At 37.5% G+C, this 25,224-nt stretch overlaps 1 protein-coding gene across 1 annotated transcript in view; it reads right to left on the reverse strand.

The window, feature by feature from the left end:
* Positions 1-25,224, reverse strand: part of LOC146613147 (collagen alpha-1(XI) chain-like) — a 79,164-nt gene that overhangs the window by 47,140 nt on the left and 6,800 nt on the right. The window contains exons 3-13 of the mRNA XM_085377148.1: positions 21,891-22,104; positions 20,072-20,234; positions 12,095-12,223; positions 8,788-8,868; positions 8,295-8,393; positions 6,186-6,488; positions 5,000-5,065; positions 4,135-4,176; positions 3,712-3,774; positions 1,312-1,386; positions 853-936 (exon numbers count right to left, since the gene is read on the reverse strand). Of these exons, the coding sequence (XP_085233274.1) occupies positions 853-936; positions 1,312-1,386; positions 3,712-3,774; positions 4,135-4,176; positions 5,000-5,065; positions 6,186-6,488; positions 8,295-8,393; positions 8,788-8,868; positions 12,095-12,223; positions 20,072-20,234; positions 21,891-22,104 (1,319 nt within the window). The remainder of the gene's footprint in view (positions 1-852; positions 937-1,311; positions 1,387-3,711; positions 3,775-4,134; positions 4,177-4,999; positions 5,066-6,185; positions 6,489-8,294; positions 8,394-8,787; positions 8,869-12,094; positions 12,224-20,071; positions 20,235-21,890; positions 22,105-25,224) is intronic.

A 25,224-nucleotide genomic window follows, 5' to 3' on the forward strand; every position in this document is an offset into this window, starting at 1 on the left:
GTCTACATGACGTTACTGTATCAGTTCTATGTAACCTACTTCTGTCATCCTTGAAAACGTACCGTTTGCCACAACAGTCAGTGCCCTTCCAGTTGACCCATACATACACCTATAAGCTACTTCGTTCACAATATCAACCAATCAAGGTGTGATTGGAGTGCAGACTTTCACATTTAACAAAATTATTGGACTAACTGTTTAGCTATTACAGCCATTTTTATACATAGTGCCCTATTTTCAGATGCTCAAAAATAACTAAACATAATAAAATTATTATAAATACAAGGATTGTTTTTAATTGTTGAATGAAAATCCTTCATTCAAGTCCAAACTCTAGAATCAGTGAAGCAAGTCAGTAAAGTCTAGACGGCACGGAGATCACTAAATACTTCACCCTTGAGATACTCTGCAACTCTGCTAGGTCTTCACTGCAGCTGCTCCTTGTTTATGGGTCTTTCTGCCTCCAATTCTCTTTTTAGTAACAACGAATGATGCTCTATTGTGCTGAGATCAGGTGACTGACTTAGTAAATGAAAAATATTTCATTTCTTTGCTTAGAGAAACTCTTGGACTGCTTTTGCAGGATACGTTGGGTCATATGTGGTGTGCAGAGGCTTTAGCCCTGTACATTTCAGTATTCATCTTACTACTTCTATCAGCAGTGACATCATCAAAAATCACTACTAGCCAAGAAGCAGTGGCAGCCGCGGCAAAGTTTGCTATAACTTTGTCTCCATCATGTTGGCTAGATGGTGCAGTATGTCACAGATCATAAGCTTTTCCTTTCCTTCTAAATATTTTTTTCAAGTTAATTTTAGTAACTCTGGGCTCATATTTACCAATGATACTCACCCTAGCCTGAGACAGAATGGCTTGAGCCTGAGCTTCCTGGGCTGTAATCACAGGTCCTTTGTGTGCTTCACCACCTGCGCGGAACTGTTAGCCACAAAAGGAAGAAAGCAACATGATTAAAAACAAACTGACTTATGTTGTTTTTACAGTGTGACACGTCCAATGGTCATCCCCGGTGAGTGTGTTCAAATCTGCACTGTGTTCTGGTAAAGCGTCTTACACACACCACAGTCAAATATCTGTCACCTAGCCTTTATGGCCTCAGTCACTGGTTCTACTCCATTGCACTGGCTGACACTTACAAGGTAGGTGATTTGTAACCCAAAGAAAATAAGGCTGCAATCCTTTGGCCTACTGTTGATGCAATGAGGTAAACTTACTAAATGTAGCAAGTTCACAGGCTAGTGCCTGAGATGAAAGGAGTGCAATATGACCAGCTCTGAAAGCAGGAAGACTTACTGGAAGCATCAGAATCGTCCCTGGAGGCCCAGGAACACCATCTGAACCAGGAATACCAGGACGCCCAGGAGAGCCCTGGAGAACCACACGAGAGAGGAGAAATCAACAATCAAGCTAAAGTAACAGAATACCAATTAACTGCAAAACTGTAATTCAAAAGATTTTAATATACAGGAGTCCAGTTAACTAACACCCCCCAAATTATTGAATTCAAATCAGCCAGTGCTTCAGTTAACTTGTAAGCAAGCATGTAACATTGTTATGAATAATTAATATGTGGTTAAGATAAGATATGCAGTACTTTACTTATCCCAAAGTTAATCCCATATCCTGAAGGGGCTGAAGCAAAGTCCAAATAATAATAATAAGAGAAAACTCCTAATAAATAACATCTGCAATAATTACAAGGCAGAAACTAAAGAAATCTCTGTTCACAGTAAACCCCTGTTTATCTCCAACAATCACTTCAAAGCCAAAGTCTTCTTTCTGTATTGTTGTTCTTTATTCTGAAAACAAAAATTGACTAATCCTACTAAGATTAATTCAACCACAACTAAAGTATTTATTTATTATTATCACTGACTTTACCAAGACTAAATATCCACAGTCGTGGCCTTGAGAGGAATAAGGCTCATTAAATTAGAGGGATTTAAAATTTCTTCATTGAATGAAAAATGGAGAGTGTTTTGCTAATTTTAAAGTTCACCCCAAGAGAGAAAGAATATTTGTGGCCAACGGGTAGAATCTGAGGAAATACATAATTTGAAAGGGATAGATTCTTTTAATGCCATTGGCCAAACTGACATTGTTAATTTAAGACTGAGTTTGGTCAGCCTTTAGCTCCATCTCTTTCATATCCACATACTGTCTGCTTCAGCTTAGGCACCAACATGCACACTTCAGCTTTGCATTGTAATACTCCTACCTTGCTATATTCAGATGCCACCGACAAGCATGGAAAGTTATGGTGTAAGCTTGCAAAATCACTACTATTGTCACTACAAATTTGATTAAGATTTGTCAGCATCTGTGCCAAATTTTTCTGTATTGTAAACACAATATGTAAAAAAAAAAAAAATCGGCATAAAAGATAACAGTATGAACAGAAGTGTCAATTTTTTACATATTTTTGATGAAAGAAAAACAAAACAAAGAAATAATCTAAAATAAGATCAAGCCTAAATAGTATCTCCTGCTTCTCAGGAAACCAGCATCGACTTTGCAGTCTAGTCATGCACGACAATCTCAGACTACTTAAATTGATGCCATGTGTTCCCCGTGCTCTGATCTGCATTTTCTCAGTTCCTGTGAATATGCTTCATCCATTACCATTATTGTAAGCATAGTGGCCTCTAGTGTTAATGAAAGTCCTATATGGCTGGGAAAATGTTTCAGTGGAAATTAGGGAGGTGGATCATGAAAAAAATGAGCAGATCAAACGCTGAGTGCAGGCAGATCCTACGCAACGGAAAACCACCAGACTTAAGAAACAAGTCACTTTTAATGCCCCTGTCAATCTTAAGCAAGACCGTTTCTCATGGGGTTGTTAAGGGAGGGGGACAGGACTTCTGGACTAACAAAATATTTTTGATCACTGTTAGTCAATGGAACAAAAGGCCTTTTTGTACTGGCCATACTGACGGAGGCGTGTTGGTGTATTTTTATGTTGACAATTATATGGTTAATCTCTAGTGAGAGAGTAGATGTGCTAAAAGGCAGATGAAAGGGGGGCTGCAGAGCATTCATCACATTTGGAAAAATGCAAGCTGAGCTCCAGCTTTCTGGAGGGGACAGACACTTATTATGTTGCAGCCAATCAATCAAATAAATGAGCCACGTGGCTGAGAAAAGAAATGTTTGGGGATAATTTATGCTTCTACATATTTTACAGCCAATTCCTTGCATTTCTCACCAATCCTTAAGCATACCAGGCCTACTTCTCAGAACCTTTCTTTGTTGCTATATTGACAGTTTATGGGCATCTCATTTCCCTGCACCACTCCTCACTAATCCCTCCTACTGCCGCAGTAGCAAGCTGTGTCCAATGGTATTATTCATTCCATGGCACTGAAACTATGCTCCACAGCTTTCCAGTAGAGAAGAACAGAGAAGGATAACAAACACAGGGACATTTTTTATTGTACTGAACCCAATTATCCCGCATGAAGAATTAATGGCTATCTAGAGCTTAGATTACCATATTTTCACAATGTAACATAAATAAAGTAATAAATTTAAATATTTTTATAACAACGTCTCTGTAAATAACTAGTCAAAGGTGCAGATATGTTATCTTTAATTTAACAACAAGTGTATTTTAAGGTTTTATAACAAGGAGAAAACAAAAGCTTTTCAAATACATCTTTAATTAGTTGTACAATTATTGCAACCTTCACTCACCCTCTGACCAGGGTCTCCTGGTGGACCTGGGGAACCTTGCAATCCTGGGTTACCAGTAACACCCTGAAACCAGACGTGGATACACTTAGCATTTTATCCAAGCTACTGCTAACCAGCATTCCCACCACAGTCAGTCTATCCAACGCTTTATATGTATAAGCCAACAAAGACAGAAGCAAAGACACTGGTTTGAAAGACATAAGCCTCAAAATGAAACAGCCTCATACCCCCTTCCTCCCCTTGCATTTCACAGACACAGACATACACACATTCATGCACAAGTACACATTCTGACAGTCTCTCCCAGCTCAAGCTTCACTGGCGATCAGGACTGACGCTCTTTCCATAAAGACATTTTTTCCTTCTTTAGCTGTTCTCCATCTGTGGAAGCCAGACAGGAGTGTGGGAGAACGTGATACTCACTGCTGGGCCAGGGGCTCCTGGGGGTCCTTCTACAAGCATCCCCTGAAAAAGGAAAAAGTGGATGCAGTAGCATTATAGGGCATCCTGTAAGTTGTTGCCCACAGGCAATGGAGAGTGAAGCAAAAAATAGGAGACATGCTTGTTTGATGTTGAGGATCTTACTCATAGCTAAATGACCAGTGCTCTAGTTATCTGATACTTCTAAATGTGTGTGTGTGGTCAAAATACTTGAATGGGAGCCTGTGGTGGTACAAACAGTATGGGAAGAGAGATGTTAACTACTGCTGCTATTTTGGACACTGTTTAGCCTGTTTAAACTGTATAGGTTGAGGGACTTCTTTATGTGACTGTGGTTGTATATACAGCCTATATGTAAATCTCTCCAGAAGGCAAGCTACCCATGGCTGCCACTGCCCTAAGTAAAATCAAACAGCTAAAGTTACTTTGCACTGAAGTAAATTAAGGCACAGACAAGAGTAAATCAAGTCTGAAAGATGTTTGTGATCTGATGAAATTCCTCTAAAACAATTAAAAAAATATGCAAAATAATTTGATTGTGACATATAAATCACTGCGTGCAAGTAACATAGTGAATAGATATGAAAGTAGGCTGAGAATAATTATGAAAATGTGCTACTTGTCTGAAAAATATGTTGGTTAGAATAACAAAGAAAATATAGTGTACCAGACACAGACCAGTGTAGAGTATTAGAGTATTAGGATCTCTACAATTAAATTATTCTTAGCAATATGTTTGTTTCTTAAATATTTTACTCAGTTAGTATGTACCTATTTATTTAACTTGAACCTTTAATGGAAAGGTTTATTCTCAATAAGAGAAAGATGAGAAAGACTTTTCACTTACGGGCTCTATGACAGCAGGTTCGCCCTTCTCTCCTTTTTCTCCCAGGTACCTTTGACCTCCATGCACCTAAAGACATAGGACATACCAGGTGAATTTCTTTACAAAATAGAAACAAAAGCTTGACTTTTTGTTTCTAAAGACAGACCATCAGTGGTTTAAAGAACAAAAATGCAAATTGTGATATCAATGAACAGCAGATGTCTTGCCTGAAGCCTCCTATACTTAAAATAGTGACAAAATTGCCCATAAAAAGTAAAACTTTACCAAAATGATGACTAGTGTCCTGCATATTTTTTCAAGGCAAAAAAAGGTGTTTTTTTCTACTGGAAAAAAAAATATCAAATGTCATTTTGCAAAAAGCTATAATTTAGGATATGGTCTGACTACTACTTATTAGTTATCCCAAAAGCCAGGAACTGCCCAAAAAGACCCTACTGAGCATGAATGTAGAGGTCGTTAACTGACACTATCCATACAATGACTTAACATGAGAAGAATTCACAAAGAAACAACCACAGTGTTTCCAAAACCCACAAGATTGTACAGTTCAACCTAAAGAGGAAACCAGTACTTAATGAGAAAGTCATAGAGAAAGGCTGAGACTGTGCAGTGGAAAGCAAAAACTGAGCAGTTAAGACTGAACCTAAGGAGACAGATCCCAAGCCAAGATCCAGACAGAGCCTGTGTCACTTCCTGATACTGAGAATCCTGAGGCAAAGTACAGGGCTGGAAACAAGTAACAATAGACACTAGGTCAGCAATTTCTGTCTGGCTTTATAGTTTGATCTAGACAGATTTAATGAAGAAAAGACATATTTGTAGATTTTGACTGACTACACAGTATGATCTAAAATCAAAATTGGTGTGACAACTAGTGTAAAGCATCTTTGGTAAACATTCAAGGTCACTGAGTTCAAGAGGTCATAGAAGGTCAACATCTGCTTATGTGTAAAAGACAAGGTGTGTGTTTGTGCTCTACTTGTGTATTTAAGTTTTGTCCCTGAGTAGGCAGAACGATCCAAGCTAACATTAGAAACAACAAACACAAAGGGCACCGAGAATACTCCATCAAACAAATGCTATCAACATATTCTCCATCCTTCCACATTCCTGAACACCACCTCTACCCCCTCCATGCCCGACCCCCATCCCTCTCAGCATGACTCCTAAGCAGTCCAGCACTTACACTGCTCTCTTTGATATCTGTTTCAGCTGGAGCACCAGGGCCAACATGTTCCTCATGTGGTACAGATGTAGGCTTGGCGTTGTAGTCGAATTCATCATAGCTTTCATAATTATATTGCTTCTCTGTAAACTCTTTGTCGCCATATGCATTCAGGTCGTATTCCTTAAACTCATACACGTCAGTCCCTGGATCCACCTTCTCCTGGGTGTCCACTGGGGCAGCAGTTTCCACACCAGTAGTGGGATCTACCCCGACCTGTTCCACACCAGTGATGTAATCATCCACTATTTCCTCTACGTACGCCTGGGATCATTCAAGGCAATGCAAACAGAAGGAACAACAAGGTTTGGTTAGTGAAATGAAACCATGGGACCAATGACAATTATTCATGTGTTTTACAAAGTCAAAACAGTAATAAGCACTCTGTTTGAGCAAAAGTACTATATGGCAACTAATTTTCTAGTTAGTTCTACACACATGTCTAATTTGGTACAGCTAAATGTACAAATCCACATGTGTATTGTTAGTAAGCAATGTTACTAAGATTAACATCTGTAATCACATCAATATACCAATATTTTACATTATATATCATCAATATAGCAATTATTTATTCCTTGCAAAACAGCTGGAGTAATTTCAAACTGATATATTTTTTTTAAAAACCAATCACATAGGCACAATATGATTCAAACTAAAAGCTGAAACAACAAAACAACAAAACAAAAAAGGGGGTAATTTAGACAACAAAAACAATAATTTAATCCAATTAATAATAATAATGCAAATGCGTATATACAAATATTTTGAAGAACTTTGATCCGATGAAGAATAACTCAGGACTAAAACAGTAAAAAGTAATGTAAGCGCAGAAACTGAAGCACTGCACTGATGTCAGTCACAGTCAAACACAATGGGAAAATATCCAAGCATCTCATAAGCACAGGAGTTTCCACCAATACGCTTTTGTACTTTAGCATTGTCTGTCGACTACACCGCTGTCCTCAGTATTTAGGCATGCATTCCTACAAAATATTTTTTTCCCTCGGATACTCCACCATCCCATCATTTTAAATTAACCTGAGTCCTGAGCTAATTGAAGCTGCATTGTCTATCTTAAGGTACACACAAAGCAATCAGCGATCATTTGGCTGCCAGAGAACAGTATCATATTGTTTTGGTTGAACCCCCAAATGTTCCTCATTATCTTGTGTTTTGTGTGATGGTTTAGCACAAATTAAAACAGGATCTGCCAAATTCAGACTATGGAAGAAATATAGGGGATGTGCCTGTGTAGTGATTTTCCATTGGTTACAGTTCATTAAATGACAAACTTTTCCTGCTTTTGTCTTTATTCAAACTCTGTTTGATGGAGGCTATTTCTCATGGAAATCAAGTAGTGGAGTAGGCTGTTTGATGTTAATGATGCCATGTTGGATTGTGACCTCCAAAGATGATCATAAAAATCTGTCTTGTTGCCAGTGATGCCTTACGGTTTTACTAGCATTTCATTTTAAACCCATTTACCAGGAATTGAAACAAAACTGGAATCCAGATGTTAAATTTCAAATCAATGACACACAGATAATTTTCTACATTCAGAGGAAGTTTATCCTGCAGGGCTTATTTTAACAAACACTTTCATGGTTATGAAATTGATCTAATTTAATAAAACCAAAATTTAAGGTAACACTAAATTTAATATCCTAATGAGATTATCAACCAACCACTAATTATGTACAGTCACAAACAAGTTTACGTAGAAATCCGTGATAGTTCCCAGAAGTTTCTAATAGCTCTTCACCACAATCTATGGTAATCTTTCCAAGGTTCCTCGTTAAAACCTGCTGATTGCTCTTAAAAGCAAAAAGTACAGCACAATAAACATTTTGCATAACTAGCATCATATTGTGTGGAATGACCATATTTGACATGTGTGTATCCAGAAATAACTTTCACTGTGCCTGTACCTCCTGATGGTGATCAAACATGGTTATAGAATTAAAGTAATTTTATAAGATATAGACCTCAGGACATTTTCCCATAGCTTAGTTATCAAACATTTTTAAAATCTCAGGGTTTTAAAAATAAGCAGTTTTAAAAAGTTACCTCGCCTTGTCCTGCAGTATCAGTGGGATTCTCAGGTTGACTTCCATCCACTACGGTGTAGTCATACTCACCTGTATAATAGTCTCCACCCACATTTGTCTGAAATTGGAGCAAGAACAACACAGGGAAGGTTTGTAACGGGTAAAATACAGTAATTATCACCAATCTTGGTGATGTAGATGTCTTCATCTGCCTCTAGCACACCCTTTCTCAAACAAAGAAACACAAAGAGAGCTAATTTTATAATTATGATTGTAATAGACATGTGAAAATTATTGCTACAGAATTAAGTATATCCAGAATATGTATCATAATGAGCAATAAAAGCAACTAACAATTGCTCCAATAAAAGAAATGTAGCCAAGAAATACAACCAACAGAGACAGAGAGGGCAAAAATGAGACGATGAAAAACTAAAAATAAGGGAAAAAAGGAAACCATACATATATGTCGTTCTTGGTGACACCCATAATAACTGCTTGTCAAGTTTTACCTGAGTTTTGGCTGCTTCAGTAGGGGAAGGGTCAGTGGTTATCTCTCCCTCACTGTAGTCATAGACATCATAGTTAGGGTACTGTTAAAAAAAAAAAAAAAAGGAAAAAGAAGAGGCATCCACAATCAATTAGTTGGTGCGATCATGTAAATAAAGCAGCACGATGTCTTCATTTACAGACAATGTACTTCATTTACATGGCAAGTAAGCGTTCATGCTTCTCAAAACTGGTTAAAATCCAAACTTAAACCACACAAAACATTAAATATATAGCTTCTTGCTATTTTAAAAATAGCAATGGCTGGTTGATGTTAGGGGAGATTTTACATCCATATGAGGAAATGAAATCCTTTAGCACATGGATGAATGGAACATTCCTTTATCCTTCCCCTTCCTCTGAGAGACCCTCCTGAACATAAGCAAGCAAACAACAATTAAAATTCCTGTTTGCTGCTGACAGGAGGTTAATAGGTTAATGCAATGCCAGTGAAAATGTATCTGCTTCTGCCGCTTAATTTGAATGCCAACAATTGCTGGCGGCTTTCATTAGTGGCTCTTTAAAAGACAAAACTCAAGCTGTACAGAATCACCGCAAGACGGTAAATTATGGGGAGCATACAGGATAGAGCAGCAGGGGATAAAACCATTGTTCCTCTATTTTAAAACCTGACTCCTATAAAAAGAAAAACACTCACACACCCACTGGGGTATTGGAATAGTCATCGTGAAAACAATGCATTTATCTGAACAATGTGTGCTCATCAACTTCAGATGGTGATAATGGTGATGTGTGCATTATGTTGCTGTTTATATACATTTTAAACATTAATTCAACCTGCCCTGACCTGAACCTGAGGAAATATCATAATATACACTCTGCAAGACTGAGTCAAATTTATCTTATTCTCCTTAAGATGAGGTAGAGGAGCAGATGAGCGCCACTCTTAAAGCTTGTCATTAAATATCAAGCTGCAGCCTGGAGAAAATTGCCTTAGCTTAGGAGAAACACTCAAGGAACAAGGAAACATTTTTATCTTGGCTGACTTAAGACAAATCAATAAATCATATGGTCTAAATTATCTTTAAAATGTATTATGCTCATCATCTTTTGGCTTTAACTTCATATTTACAGTAAAAAGAGCAGACTTCTATCTACTTCTAGCTTCTTCTCATCTAACCCTAGACCAAAGAAAGCAGATGTGTATTATATGTTTAAATACTTAAAATCACCATTTAATGGGCATTTATTGTGATACTGCCCATAACCAACAAAGTGTTATGCAAATGAGTCACTGTAGTCCTTTAAAAGAAAAAAAAAGAAAACTTTTAGTTGTCCTAACACTGTCAAAACAGAGGCAAAGTAGATTAAGTTACCAGACTAGCCCCTAATGCTACACTCTATGCGCAGGAATAAATATTAGTCCCTGGACAACTGCTAAGCTCATAAAAACAATAAAAGAGCCACGGCCTGCTGCAAGGCTGGCCTGGCGTCCGTTCAGCAGCCCAGAGAGGGAGAGGTCACAGAAGAGAGAAGTTCTGGCCAGACTGACTGAAATGGCAGCGAGGGAGAGGGAGAGAGAGCGAGAGAGAGAGAGAGAGAGAGAGAGAGAGAGAGAGGGGGGGGGGGGGGGGGGGGGGACAGGGTTAGATGGAAATAGGGAGGGAGAGAAAGAGAGGGAGAGATAGAGAATGAAGAAATAATTTATAAAGATTTATGGTGTTGAAGTGCTTGGCTGAGCTGAAGGCCTTCACCACAGGCATGGATGAAAGACGTAAATACTAAGGGGTGCTTATAAAAAAGAGCACTCCCCCCAGCTTCCTTCTCCATCACTCCGCTTGCTCTTTTAACCAAGCTGGTAACATGTGGTTCATGACCACTTGCTTCAGGACAAAATCATTTCACCTAACAAAGGTAAATGTAACAGTTTGGGCTAAAAGATCACAAAAATATCCTTTTCAACAGTGATTTGTCATTTTCAGGAAATGTTTTTCAGTTGTGCATGAGTACATAACTTTTTTTAAAATACTGATCTGGAATGAAGGAAGAACATTCTTGTTATAAGTGTACAGAAACCAACAATGAATAAACCAGATTTACAAGGTTTTTAAAGCCAAAACATTCCCTGCTGTCTATTTGAATTGACAAGCTCCTTGTGTTGCTGCCGAGAACTAACCTGATGATGAAGCAACATTTTCCAAGACCCATACCCACTCTACAGCCAATATTTCTGAATAGAGAACCAGCTCCTGATTTTTTTTTCTTAAAAACCAAGAATCTAAAGTCGACTTTTCCAGGTACTGGAAGTCTAGCTGGGGAAGGGATAGCTTAAATTTCCCTGGGAGTTTGGGCAGAGCCTGCAGAACTCGTTAGTGATATAAATCACGGGGCCACTCCAAAGTGGGCTCAGACTTTGTGGCAGAGAAAAAAGAAAGGTTTCCAGTGTGAGCTCATCAGTTATTTAGTGAAATACTGAAGGAAAATGTCAGCCGGCAGAACAGCTTGAACTAGCAAAATAACAAAAAAATGAAGATGGAAAAAAAAGAAGTCCTGACACAAAGCACTGTATTTCAATTAAGAAATATGGCTAAAGAAACAACAAGTGTCGAATTTCCCAGAGGAACCCACCCGAGGGATTAATAAAGTTCTATCTTATCTTAAGTGGTATTTGGGAGCCAGTGGTAATAAAACTTGCATTTCAAACTAAACCATGTATTTTGATATGTCAGCATGTTTCCACTAGTAAAACACAAAGTGGAGAAAATGACAGATTTAGAGTTGACACAGAAACCCGTGCACGTACGTTCTTATTCATGGAGGACTGTTTGTAAAAAGTTTCCACACAAATTGCTGAAATTATTATTATTATTATTATTATTTTTGGTTTATTTCTCAGAGACTGAAACTGAGCTACATTAAACCAGGGCAAGTATACAAAACTGCACAGACACCTGGTATGTAATTACACCTTACACCCAGCCTTTCAATTCTTCCCATTTTACAAATTTAAATGTCATTTATCCCAGTCTCCTTTTTTGTCCTTTTAACTCATCTTTGACTCTCTTATTAAAAACATCAAAGAATAAAACCCTGTTTCTAAATTCCTGCTACTACTAACATATTTCCTCCCTTCCTGTTTCCTTAATTCTTTCGCTTACCACAAATATTTCTCTCTGCCTGCCTCTTCTCTATAAAATCCTCCCTACTTCCCCCTCCTCTCTCCCAGCTTTCTTTTTCTTTTTTGCTTCAGTTAAGCAGGAGATAGTGCTCCCACCTGATCTCTGTTTCTAAAGCTACCCCAGTACTGACCTCATACTCAGGTTCCTGAGCCTGTGGGGTGTCTTGATGGTTGGGGGTTTCACAGTCGGGGCTGTAGTGTTCACAGTAGTCATAGGCTGCCCTGGGGTCTGCCACTATCAGCAGCTGCTGGATGTCACCCTGGAAATGGAGGAGAAGAAGACTTTCAGCAAAAGACAAGTCAACAAAGTTTTAAGATGACAGAGTCACGAATTAGGATGCACGTTTCCCTGCTGCAAATTCAATTACCAGACTTTTTTTTTTATTCTGCGTATCCCTCAACATAAACGTTCTGTTGATTGTTAATTCACAATACTATATGAGTTGGTCAGTAGTGCTATTTAGTTCAGTGTAGTTTCTGCGAAAGCAGCTTTTTTCTAGTTTGGTTTGGCAAATAGCTCCAATACCAGGAAGCCTCAGACACTGCTGAGTAGAAGCTAGTCAGGGGCATGAAAAAGAGCTGAACAGACCACTTCCCATCTGCAGCTGGAAACAAAAAGCTTAGCACAGTAGCCTAATCTATCTTCATTTAATCCAGAATCCAGCCCACTAAGTTTAACTGTATTGTCCAGGTCTCTAAACAGCACAGAAGAGAATTTAAATAAATTAATGTTCCATGGGGTTTGCATTTAAGATTTTGCTTTTCACATTTCCCATTGCAGGATTACATCTTGGACCTTTTCAATCAATAATCCCCTTTCTTTCAGTCATTTGTTTTTGTCAATCACATAAAGCTTATTGAAAAAAAGGAAAGAAAAACAAATTTAATGTCAAATCTTTCAGAGAGTCTTCTTTGCAGACACCACTAACGTTTCTTTCTCTTGTCTTTTTTTCCCCACAATTACAAATAGAAACCAAATGTTAACGCCCATGTAGCATACACCTATTTCTTCAGCTTTACACCAGCACAGTGATAATAAAATGTGACAATAAAACAACAAGGCAGATGTTGTGCAGTACCAGAGGCAGTAGTCTCTTGACTATTAATTAAGGCTTTAGGGGAGTCTGTAAGCTTTTAAAAAGAGCTATTGTACAGTTCCCCTCCAATTCAGCCGTGAGGGACGGCAAGTCCCCTTACACAGCAGATAAATAACCAAGGCCTGTACTTATCTAAGGCTGTCTGTTTTTCATGAGCTTTTGGAAAAGGAAATTAGATCCCCACTCCCAACTGTTTCATCAGCCAAAGGCTCTTTTTCCATGATCGTCTCCGAAGGAATTTCTAAACCAGGAACTGCTTTACTACTGATATGAAGCATTCTATCTATACCCATCTACCATATGGGCACCTCAGCTGACTTTTTCAGAATCCACATGGACTAAGAAATTCAGTGGACAAACAAACAAGGAACATAACCTGAGTGCTGCATGAAGGTGAAGAGAGGCCACAAACAGGGTGGCCCCTAAAGAGGAAGCACATACATGCACATTGCATTAAATTACAAGAGGCAACATCTGTATAAGCTTAGATCTCTGGAACACATTAGAGACTAACCGCCCTGTGCTCCCATCATATGTGACCAGTATATTTCAACAGCCTATTAAACAACCAAAACAACAACAACTAACATACGTAAATAAATTTGACATATGGCTTAATGAAAGGATGTTAATGGCATATGTGCCATTTATTCTACAATTATCATAATTATGTTTGCCTATGACTCATTTGAAAATCCATCTTTCCATATGCATACATAGATTTTCCATGTAAAGACTATAACCTGTCTAGAGATGGTGGTAAATGTTGGTAAAGCAATAGGAAAGAAAGAGATTACCTGCACCTGCTGTAACACTGACTGAAAGGAACAACAAAAGCTACAATGACAAGTCCCCCCTCAAACTAATACTCTAGCTGCTTGCTTGTTCTTTTTATAATTTACTACAAATGTATCCAAACTCAATGGTAGAAGATAGAACCGTTAATAACACAGACATACTGATTTTAGCAGAACTTCTTTCTGTTTCCTCTTTCTTCTATGAGTAGACAGTAACTTTTCAATTTCATGCTTTTCCAGTTCCTTCACTTAAGCATAGTTTGGCACTGGACAAGGCAACAATATATTTACTATAACAAGAAAATATGCACGAGTCCAAAAATGTCACCCAGGGATTTTCAAAAGACCACACACACTTGGCCCATTTATGAAGCCTGACAGTGATTCAGTCACCCCCAAATTCCACAATCAGCTTCTCATTCCTTGCCCTCCTGCTCTACCCCACCCTGGATTTATTCCTTGTCTTCATCTTGGTGCATTTGTTGATGTTAGTGTCTGTATTGCATTGCACAGCTCTCTGGCATTTTTTAGTTCTTCCTCAGAGTTATAGGAATGATCCACAGCAATGGTGTGGATCTCCTCAGAGTTGGCATGGACATAATGGGATGAATCATCTGTCTAAGCCACACTAGAATAAATCAATGAATGGATCCGCGGACAATGTGCATGTGTGTAAAACAACAGCCTCGACACATGTTAACTGTCATCTCCTGCTTTCACAGCAAACTTTAACCAAAGAGCAGGACATAAAAAGGATGAGCCACTAATCAAAGAAAAGCTCTGCAAATTTATCTTTAATGCACAGGAAAACCATTTAATTCACTAAATATTTACACAAGAGTAAGGAAAATAAATGTGGGCTGTTTTGTTTCTTAAATGTGCACATTTCACATTTGATTTTAAGCAAAGAGGGATAAAACAGAAGACAGACACTCTTAGATGTCCTTGGGTCTATGACCAGGGAATTCTAACATCTGCTGCAAGTAGTCGCCCTTGCTAACAAGGAAAAAGAACTGCACATGGAAAATTACATGCAGGCGGACGGTTTGTTTCTTATCTATAAAACCCATCCTTACTTTTTTTTGTTATGAAATATTTACTTTTCCTAGAAATGTTAGCCCTTAAAACTGACTTTCTTTGCTATGCAGATGACACCCACCTATATTTCCCCATAAAGTTTGGTGCTACAGATACATCTTGAATTATCTCCTGCTAAAGATTGGCCTCTTTCCAGTCCCTTTTAAACCTCAGATTTATTGTATGGGTTTGTATCAATTAGTTGTAATATTAGCTGCATTATTTAAAATGTTTTTAATCAGTGTGCCCCTTTTATGTTGCCTCAGAAATCTTTTTTGTTTTTAATTGTTTATGTTAATGCTTTACCCTGCTTTGAAGTTTTAAACTGTTACTCTTTTGTATAATATCTTGTCTTTTTTCATAAAGCACGTTGTTTTTAACACAGGTATGGTGTTGATTGTGATGATATTTGATAATTAGCACACATTTCTTCATCCATAAGTCTCAACATTCATTATTTATTTAATTTCATTGTGCATCCTTTTAGACATTATTCATTCTCATTTCACATATATTTTTAAGACTGTGAAGACTTTTACTCTTAACCGTAATACTGCCTTGATTATTGTTCCTGCAGACTGTGTATATCTGCAATTGGTTAAATAAAATGACATTGAGTCAGGCTGTGCAGGATATTAAATTCAAGGTGGATGTCCACAGTTTCTAAGAGAAATCTGTTTGTATTTAAAGTATTTAAAAATATGAAAACTAGAATGAACTGCAATCCTAAAACATAGACTTAATTCAACTTAATTTATGAGTTATTGCCAGAGAAAAAGACCTGTCCTATAAAGATGTGAATGTAGTGTGATGTAGTCTGGTATCTGTTCTGATTAGTCAATATAACGACAGGTTATTTTTCTTTGTCTTTGGGATTGAGAATGACTGACCAAGAAAACGGAATTTGCCACCATATGCTCAATCACTTACACAAAAAGACTTGACCTTGTAAGCGTGCTAAGACATGATCCATAGTTTCCTCTATGACAGCAACTAAGTAGGTAAATATGGCACTAAATGTTACTGCCTGTGGACAGGTATACCAGGTAGTTTTAACTTGTGGAGGGAAAATTAATACACAGAGAACACATAGTTATGAAAACACTATGTAAGCTAACAGCTAGCCTTACTTAACATAAAATTTGGGGTGCTCCAAATATTTCACTGAGCCAATAAAACTTTTCACTGGAATTACTTTGTAGAATAAAATAAATAAAACTTCAATAAAACAGCAGGTGAACCTCTGAGGGCACCATGTCCATCGTGCATAGGTGTTATTGCAGATGTTTTAGCTTTTTAAATTAAAAAAAGCATTTTAAATAGACACTGCATATAATTATTTTATTTTTTCTCACAGTAATTCACTCGAGTATTTTCTTTACTTAACTTCTCACACATACCTCTGAACAAGCTTGGCATACTGATCATATGCAACGCCTATTTTTCCAAACTCTGGGGAGGGAATACATCTTGAAAGAGCCAATACACAAATGGAATTTCAAAACTGTACAAGTACAACAATTAACCAAGTAGCACAAAGGAGGAAAAGTGTATAATACTCTCCAGATTTCTTACAGTATTTCATCAAATGCAGCCACTGTGGTCAGCGCAGGGATAACGTTTCTTCTCAAGCACTGGGGGCATACAAATGTCTTGCACCCTTCAAATATTAAAACATTTGGCCTGCCAGTAGCTCACAAAACCGTTGAACTATTTGAACCATCTGTTTGCCTGTCTGCCCACACTTTCCTCACTTCTTTCTCTGTCACTTTTTCCTTGATCTGCTCTTTTCTATCAGGCAGTTCTTTTTTATTACTTTGCTCAAAATACAAAGGTAACAAATGGTGGGACTGAACTATATGCAATTATATATGTAACTAGGGCTAATTTATAGGGAAAATGCTACAGAACAAAAATGTTCTCATTTACAAATCACAGTGAACAAAAAACATAAGCAGTGACTGATGACATTCTCATCAACCTTGACATTAAATACGAACATTCCTATTACACAATCTTTACCAAAACATTTTGTGACAGATATTAGAGGGTGAAAATGACTGAGGCAGATGAGAAACACTCACAGCGCTCAACTTCTCTCAAGCCAATCATAAACAATGATTCACTTTAAGGCTAAGAGCACATCAGACTCTTGTTATATTCCCCTGCCAAGGACTGTCCTGCTTGAGGGACAGTGTTTTGGAATGAAACACTGTCCCTGTGCAGCAATGACAGACACATACACAAACCATCTCCGCCTCTCTCTCTCCGACATACACACATGGACGCTCACACTTTTTCGCACAAAACAACACAAACGTAAACACAGAGACAGACATCTGGCACAAACAAAGAATCCTTTAAAGTCTGAAAAGTCGATTTGCATAAAAACAAGAAGAGGAGATGATTTTACTTTGAATATCTTGTGGCTTTTATTTCAAAGAAGAAAGAGGGGGGGAAAGGCATTTGGAGACCCGGTCAGTGAGCATATCTCTTAAACAGCTGTGCAATCCTAGCCAAGACTAAGCACACACTGATCATATTTTCCCCTAGCGTTCACTCTTCGGTGCGCTTCCAGCTTTGACACCTGCTTATGCAATCTACTGCAGTAAGGTAACCTACTCACAGCAACTGGAATGAGAAAGCATCATAGTGTAATTACACATAAACACAAGCTTTTTTTGCTCACCAGCCACAATTAGTATTTTAGATTGAAGAAGACTGTTCAGTCTAAGAAGATTGTTTCTTAGAATTGCATATTATCAAATCTGTTAACCTATCTGAAGGTTTGCTGCAGGTAAACTAAGTAAACTAAGTCTATGGTGTCCACTTTTTGTGAGTGTGAGACCAAAACGTGGACACCATAGCTTAATAGAACTTTAAATAAATGGAAACAAATTACATTCTGTTTCTTTATGAACAAATGATCTATTTAAAACACGTGGAGCAACTTCGAGAAAGTTAATTAATGAATTTATCTATATCTGAAGCTTTAGAGGATTTGGTAGGCATCCTTTAAAACGTCAAAGCAAGTCAGGCGTAACTCTTACTCCCAGCCGTCACGCTACACTAAGGTGAATGACTCATAGCTCTGTATTCAGTATACAGGCATGAATGTTATCAGGCACCTCTTAGACTGAAAGCATTTTTTAAAAAACACAATGTCTTCTCCACCAGCTATGTAATCAAGTCAGATAGAAATCCAACTGAAATGAATTCAACATTTTAGAGTGAAAACATCATTTTTGGTGTACCTCCACAAATTTTTAACATGAGTACATTTTATATATAAAAGACTATGAAAGAACTGGTCTGCTGATTGCAAAGCTGTTTCAAATTTTCACAATACATTTATCGAGATAGTCCGGAAAGTTTCCGCAGCCTACAAGGTATTCTGTGATATGCCTATAACAGCTGTAAATTTACAAAGAATCCCAATGCATAACTTAATGAGTAAACTCTAAACATAGCACATGGCTTTCATATACTTTCAAACAGGCTTTTATCTATAAGAATATGCTAACAAACAACTTTGTGGCCAGTAAGAATTTTTTCCAAAAACAGTGCAGCTTGCCCACAAGTAGCAATTTTAAAATCAACACGTCTTGTGTTATTACACTTGAAGTGGAAATAATTACAGCTTAAGATACAATTCTAGCTGGAGCTTACTGTGTGATGCACTGATCAAAAACACCTTGCAAATCATAAAAAACGTCTTGGAACACAAGGAATCATTTTCTTCTTTCTAGGTTTTACAAAGAGCGCATCCTACATTGCTCTGTAATTTAATATCATTTAGCTTATTGTATTTTGAAACAAAGAACACTCACGCAAGCCAAATGAGAACTATTAAATCAGACTTAAAAACAGAAAAGAATGACTGTGGTAAGTTTTCACTTTATCCCCTTTAATCTTATTCACCTTAATTATATTAACCAGAAATCACTTTGGAATTCATTCATTCATTATGACCTAAAACTAATTTATTTCATTATAGTTAATGACATATGCATAAAAATAAAGCTGTAAATCGACATGGGGAAAAAACATATAAGTGAAGAGAAGCAACATCACAATTTCAAGTGGTTTCACTGTGGAAAGGCATCTCTGACCTAGAAGCAAACTTTTTGCTGACTGCCGAACTTAGCAAGCATTCTACATTCAGCTAGCCTCCAAGCAAGCCTAATGCGTTTCATGCCATCATTTATTTCACATCTGCTGCTGAGCACAAAGTTACCAGTTCCCAGAACCATTTTATCACTGTCCTCTTAATTTTGATTCTGCTTCTCACAGTTACTGATCAATTGTGACACAATTAATTCATAAAAAAACATAATATAGTTTAGGCAGTCGACATCAAACAGACCCCTTTATTTCCTTTGTAGTTAAATATCCAAATCAAATTAGTGCTGAGAGAAAAAAAAAACACATTGAGTAGCACACTGTGCAAGTAGCCTTCATAATAACATTGCCTATGGCTCTTGCCAAGTATACAAAGCCAATATTGTTGTTCTGGCCAATAAAATTCCCTATTATATATATGCACACAGAATGAAAGGCAAATAAAATGTCTGGCCTTAAAGCTTTTGGACTCTAAGTATTACAAACTACAATTGTCACAGTGTTAAATGGAAATCATTGAGAATAATACTCACAATGTGCGTGCAATTAAGCTTAAACAGAAAAGAGAAATTGTTGGCATCTAGGTCAGTTTTCTGTAATAGTTTCAAGGCTTAATGAATGCAATCTATTGGTGAATGTCTGCATTACACATATGTAAGACATTCCTATTGCAATTATGTGTAAGCAGGTTTTTACCTGTATAGCACTGAATCTTTGCAAACTTTGTACACCCATAACTCCATAAAAATGATCATACTCTAAAAAAAACTGTATTCAAGTCTTCTGCCCAGATGCAGCCTAGGAAAGCAATAAAGCAACAATATGACTGCAACAGGCTTGCAGCTATTCACACACCACATGGTATAAGTTTCTCTTGTCTTATCACCTAGCTTGCTGTAAAACAAATTAGTCCCAAATTTGACAACGGTCTTTAAAATAATTTCACAACATAAACACCACCAACCACACAGAGAAAATACTTCAGGTGAGAAGATATTCAATATGGCCGTCATACCTCAAAGACCTCTTCATCTAGGATTCGGGTGCCAAAGACTGTGATGCCCTCTGTGCTGATAATGGCATGGTCACTTCTGGCGAGTGGTCTTGTCACCTTTTTCTTACAGTCCACAATGATGGTAACGCTCTTCTTCTCCACACTGATAGCTACACGATGCCATCTGTTTAACAAAGAAGGACATCAGAAATACAACAATGACCCTCTGAGTTTTAGGAAAACTGCTTCAGTCCACGGCTAAGGGAATAGTTAACATTTAGTTTAGGAAGTGGAAACGCTTACCAGTATTTGCTATCACATCTGGAGTTGGATATGAAGCTCTATATGATTATACTGGTAAATACAGTCACAGGACTTATTAGCTAGATCAAGCTAGTACTGGTTTAGACCTCCGTTTGCCTTCAAAACTGCCTTAATTCTTTTGAGGCACAAATTTGACAAGGTACTGAAAACAGAGATTTTGGTCCATATTGCTAGGACAGCATCCATCATATGTATCTCACATTTCACTACATCCCAAACATGCTCTATCGGACTAAGATCTTTAGGTCAGTACAGTGAACTTATTCACTTGTTCAAGAAATCATTTGAGATTATTTGAACTTTGTGATGTGACACACTATCCTGCTAGAAGAAGCCATCGGAAGATGCATACACATTGATCATAAAGGGATACTCATGGTCAGCAACAACACTTGTAAATGATGCTGCTGCTTCCAATCAGATCAAAGGCCATTCTCTGTAAACCCTATAGATTATTGTATATAGGGAAATACCACTAGATCAACAGTTGCTAAAATATTCAAACCAGCCCACCTGGTACCTACAACCACACTCAAAGTCACTTAAATTGCCTTTTTTCTCCATTCTTATGCTTATTTTAAACTTCAACAGCTTATCAGGATTAGCTGAAGTTCAAAAGCAGTTGAGCTGGTCCACTGAACAAAGTGGCCAATGAGCGTATGTAGCTTAGCTTAACTTAGTCTAATGTGTAGAAGGATAAAACAGCTAGCCTGGCATCAATGTACCAGCTTGCACTGGCACAGTGCTATTTGCCCTGTGGCATCTGGAGAGCTATGCATAAATTTCCAAGAAGTACATGCAAAAGTTGTTTTTTTGTTAACTATGAAAGTATTCTTCAGTTTTTGCCAGAAGAGCATGTGAGTATTTTCAAACTAGTTGGACTAGTCCTATGAATGGATCCACATTGATTGAGCTGTATATTTTCACTATTTATCACCAACAAAGAACAACTCATGAAATCGCTGCAAGGCATTTCTGTTGGCATTTATATGAAAGATTGCTGGCAACTTTTAACAATGATTTGTTTCAGCTTCATTGGACAGCTATGAGAATCCTGTCCTTTACTGCATATCAGTGTATAGCAGTGTAGCTGTAAATAATTTAGAAAGGCTGTCATTAAATTGTTGCCAGCAATTTATTTGCCATTACTGTCTGAGTTGTTCCATATGGTGTTAATGACTGAACAACATATGATGATAATAAATGTGCAGAGCTGCGTGTCAGTTTACCAGGCTGGAAGAGTTAAGTATGCACTGAGTGCCTGAGAAAATACTAACAGAGCGGTTCTGCTTAGCACAAAATATAACCTGAATCTTTTAAAATAGAAAAAATTACCCTAAATGTACTGCTTGTGAGCTAACCTCACAATTTCCATAACAAACAAACTCCAGATTTTGAGATATTGCTGAGATAATGGGATAACTGCACGTGGCATAGAAAATGTACTATTTAGGGGACACAAAAGTCTTTCATCTACATTTTCTCTTCTAGTGTGTTAAAGCGCTCCGTCACTTACTTGCCATCAGAAAGTTTGACGGAACGGAACAAAGGGTACTCGTCTGGGACAGGCTTGCCATGCTGGTCCTCATATTGGAAGATAGGGGAACGGCCCACCTCTACTCCAAGCTGCTGCACGCCTTGCTGGTTGTACACAGAAAGCAGGAAGGACTGGAGGCCAGCCTTGGGCTTGATGGTAAACACTATAGAGAAATCCTCTGGGAATACCCCCCCTAAAGGTGGAACACGTAAGAGAAATATTGGGCTGTCACATTAGTAAAGATGAATAGAGTTTATATAGTCCTAAAATTGCTGAAATGAACATGTTTTACACCAATATTCTGATTAAGAGCAATGTAACGATAAAACAGCAGACATGAAAGCTACATAGCAGAACCAAGATAGATTTAATAGTTTGATAAAAAATATCTCTTATGGGAACTTTATTATTTCATTTGTTTGGTGTTTATCAACACTTCTTTTTGCCATCTCACTGTGTACAATGATATAATGAACATAAACAGAAGGACATGATAAATTAACAAACATGTCAGCGTTTTTACTTGCTCATGGGCACAGAGTGTGTATTTTGCTTGTAATAATTAAAAACTTTCAAACTGTCCTCCCTTAAGAAGCATTTGTGCTACTGGAGACTTCCTTTTACCTTGTGCCCTGTCTTACAAACCTTCTTCTGATGTTATAACTAGGGCAATTGTATTGTAATTAGTAGAGAGAACTGCTTTTGCTCCAACTTTCTCTCCTCAGATTAACCCACAAAGTCTAGACTACTGGACGCGAGTCCGTTTTACTGGGGAAGTTAAACGAAACCTTGGCATGTCCTGAAAGGCCTTGGTAGTGGTGATGCAGCCGTATTAACTTTATAAGGGCTATAAATACAGCAACTCAAACAAATGTCATATTTTTGTGAACATAATAGTTTGGTTCAATGAAAAAATAACTAATACTAGCCAAATAAAAGTCCAATTATTCTGACTGAGGACATTTTGACACTTTACTTCATGACACCTCCAACACCTCACCTCTCAGGCTCACTTATATTACTCAAGTTTCCATTAGTGAACATGAGCATGCTGTCCAGTTAAGCCAAAAATTACACAGGCTTATTTTCTAATTCCTTCAATTACTGCATTTTAGTCTTTCTTTTTGCTCTTTGAAATGTAGCCAGATTCAAAAAGAGTAACACACACTGCACTGACTGGGACATTTCATTTCACAGCAATGAATCCTTAATACATTTCTCTCACTTTGCTGGAAGTCCATTTTGAGTAAGTAAGCAACTGGGGACCATTTCTAAACTTTGCCCTAGTAGTAAATGAATAACAGGCCGCAAAGGGAGGCATGATTTGTTTGAGCAGCCATGCAAGCAGCAGTGGTATATTATAATTTGGGGGACTAGAAAGAGATCTCATATTTTTTTTCCAGATTAGCTTCTCCTCACTGCCTCCCTGTTAAAACCAGAGGTCTCAGTGTGCAGCTCTACTTGTGGTTCCTCAAGCTTGCAAAAGGTAGATTGGGAGGCAGATGCTTCAACATATGGTTCTCCTGCACCAAGCTTCCAGTTTGGGTTTGAAAAACAGACTTCCTTTCTACTTCTGAAAGTCAGTTTAAATTTTGCTTTTTGATAAAGGATATAGTTAGGTCTAAATCAGGTGAACGATCCCTTCATTGAAGATACTCTATTGTGGAAACAGACACTGTGGCCCTAGCCCAGATTCATTCCTATCTGACTCCTTTCACTTCCCTGTGACAGGGTGTAGGTTGGTGCATTGTAAAGTCTCTTTGAACAAGTCCACATGGTTACAAAAAGTGGCAGGCACATGGATGTCTGCTTAGAGCTTCCTGTTCACCAACTGATGACAACATTTATGCCACTCAGACCCAAGAGAGGCCTAGCAAACCTGCAGATGGGGAAACTAGAACACACATATTAGTTTTGCTGCTATAAGCTCAGGCTGCTGGGGAACTTCCTATGATACACTGAGCATTTCCGCTTCCCCTTATCACTCTCCATACTTTTATAGGTCACTCCTGCATGTGAATACATTTTGTCTTCTCTCTCCCATAGGTTGCCCTATGTTTTACAGGAACACCATGATTTTCTAATATTTCAGACTTAAAAAATCAACTAAAAATTCTGTTAGTAGATAATAGGTTTTGTTCTCTGAAATTGATTACTGAAATTGGGATTTGCCGAGTTTTGTTTAAAATCTACTTCCTAATAAAATAAATATGGATTAAGTTCTCAAAAACAGCCTAATAAAATAAATGTGGCCTCTCAAAAACAGAAGGGCAACACACTCCAAATGCACATACAGTACAATATGAAAAACCCTTCTAAATTTCACTACCTTAACCACAGACTGAGCATCCACATCTGCCAGCAATTAAACTTGAGGAAAGACACTTTGTTGGACAAGATCAGTGTACAAAACAATAGACATGCTTTTGTTGTTTTTTTTGTAACAGATTTGTCAGTTTTACCAAAATATCAAATAACAAAAATCTGGTGCTGCTCCGCTTACTTTAGCCATGTGTTTACACGCACCATTGTAGATTACCATCCCCTATGGGTTCTTGGAGCAAACTGAAATTCATTGGCATCCTCTAGAAAATGATTCTGGAAAGTCTGCACTGGATTTTAAATGACAGACTTTAACACTAAAGGATTTTATGAGTCATTTATCAAATCATTCTTTGTTATTTTTTGTGAAATACAATCATCTTTAACTCTTTTTTAAAACTTTATTATTCAGTGGTTCAAGAAAATAAAACTTAATCATCATACTTTAATCCAAACAACAATTGGCTTGAGCAGTCATGCAAGCACCATAGCTTCACCGATATCTGCCACCCTAACACTTTTTTCTCAGCTAAAATCTCTATGCCAGCATTGGATGAAGTTCCATAATACATTCATTTATTTTCCACGTTGGATGAATTCTAAAAACTGCTAATTTGGCAACGTTTCACCCCCAAATTGAGTCAGAATTACAATGTCTTTGACCTAAAAGCACCAAAACTTTTTAAATCAACCTTACTTACTCAACCTTACTTAACATTAACATTACACTTTACATCACCTGATGCCTTCAATTGCAATAATTTTACAATGGATATATTAGCAGTTGTCTAGAAAGCCTCACAAAGTTTCTAGTATTGTTGTACAATGTTAGTTGTAGCTTATCTTACAGGAAGGCTATTTTAAGTGCTTAAGTTTTTATGCAATATGATGGCAATTTCCATTACTAATATCTGAAATGAACTGGTCAAATTATGTAAAAACAGTCAAATTAAAGTGCATATTCCACACTACCACAAACATATGTGATCAA

Source organism: Diplotaxodon limnothrissa, linkage group LG18 (genome assembly GCF_057381915.1).
Source record: "Diplotaxodon limnothrissa isolate DT_005_m linkage group LG18, D_limnothrissa_male_GT1.1, whole genome shotgun sequence".
NCBI classification, from domain to species: domain Eukaryota; kingdom Metazoa; phylum Chordata; class Actinopteri; order Cichliformes; family Cichlidae; genus Diplotaxodon; species Diplotaxodon limnothrissa.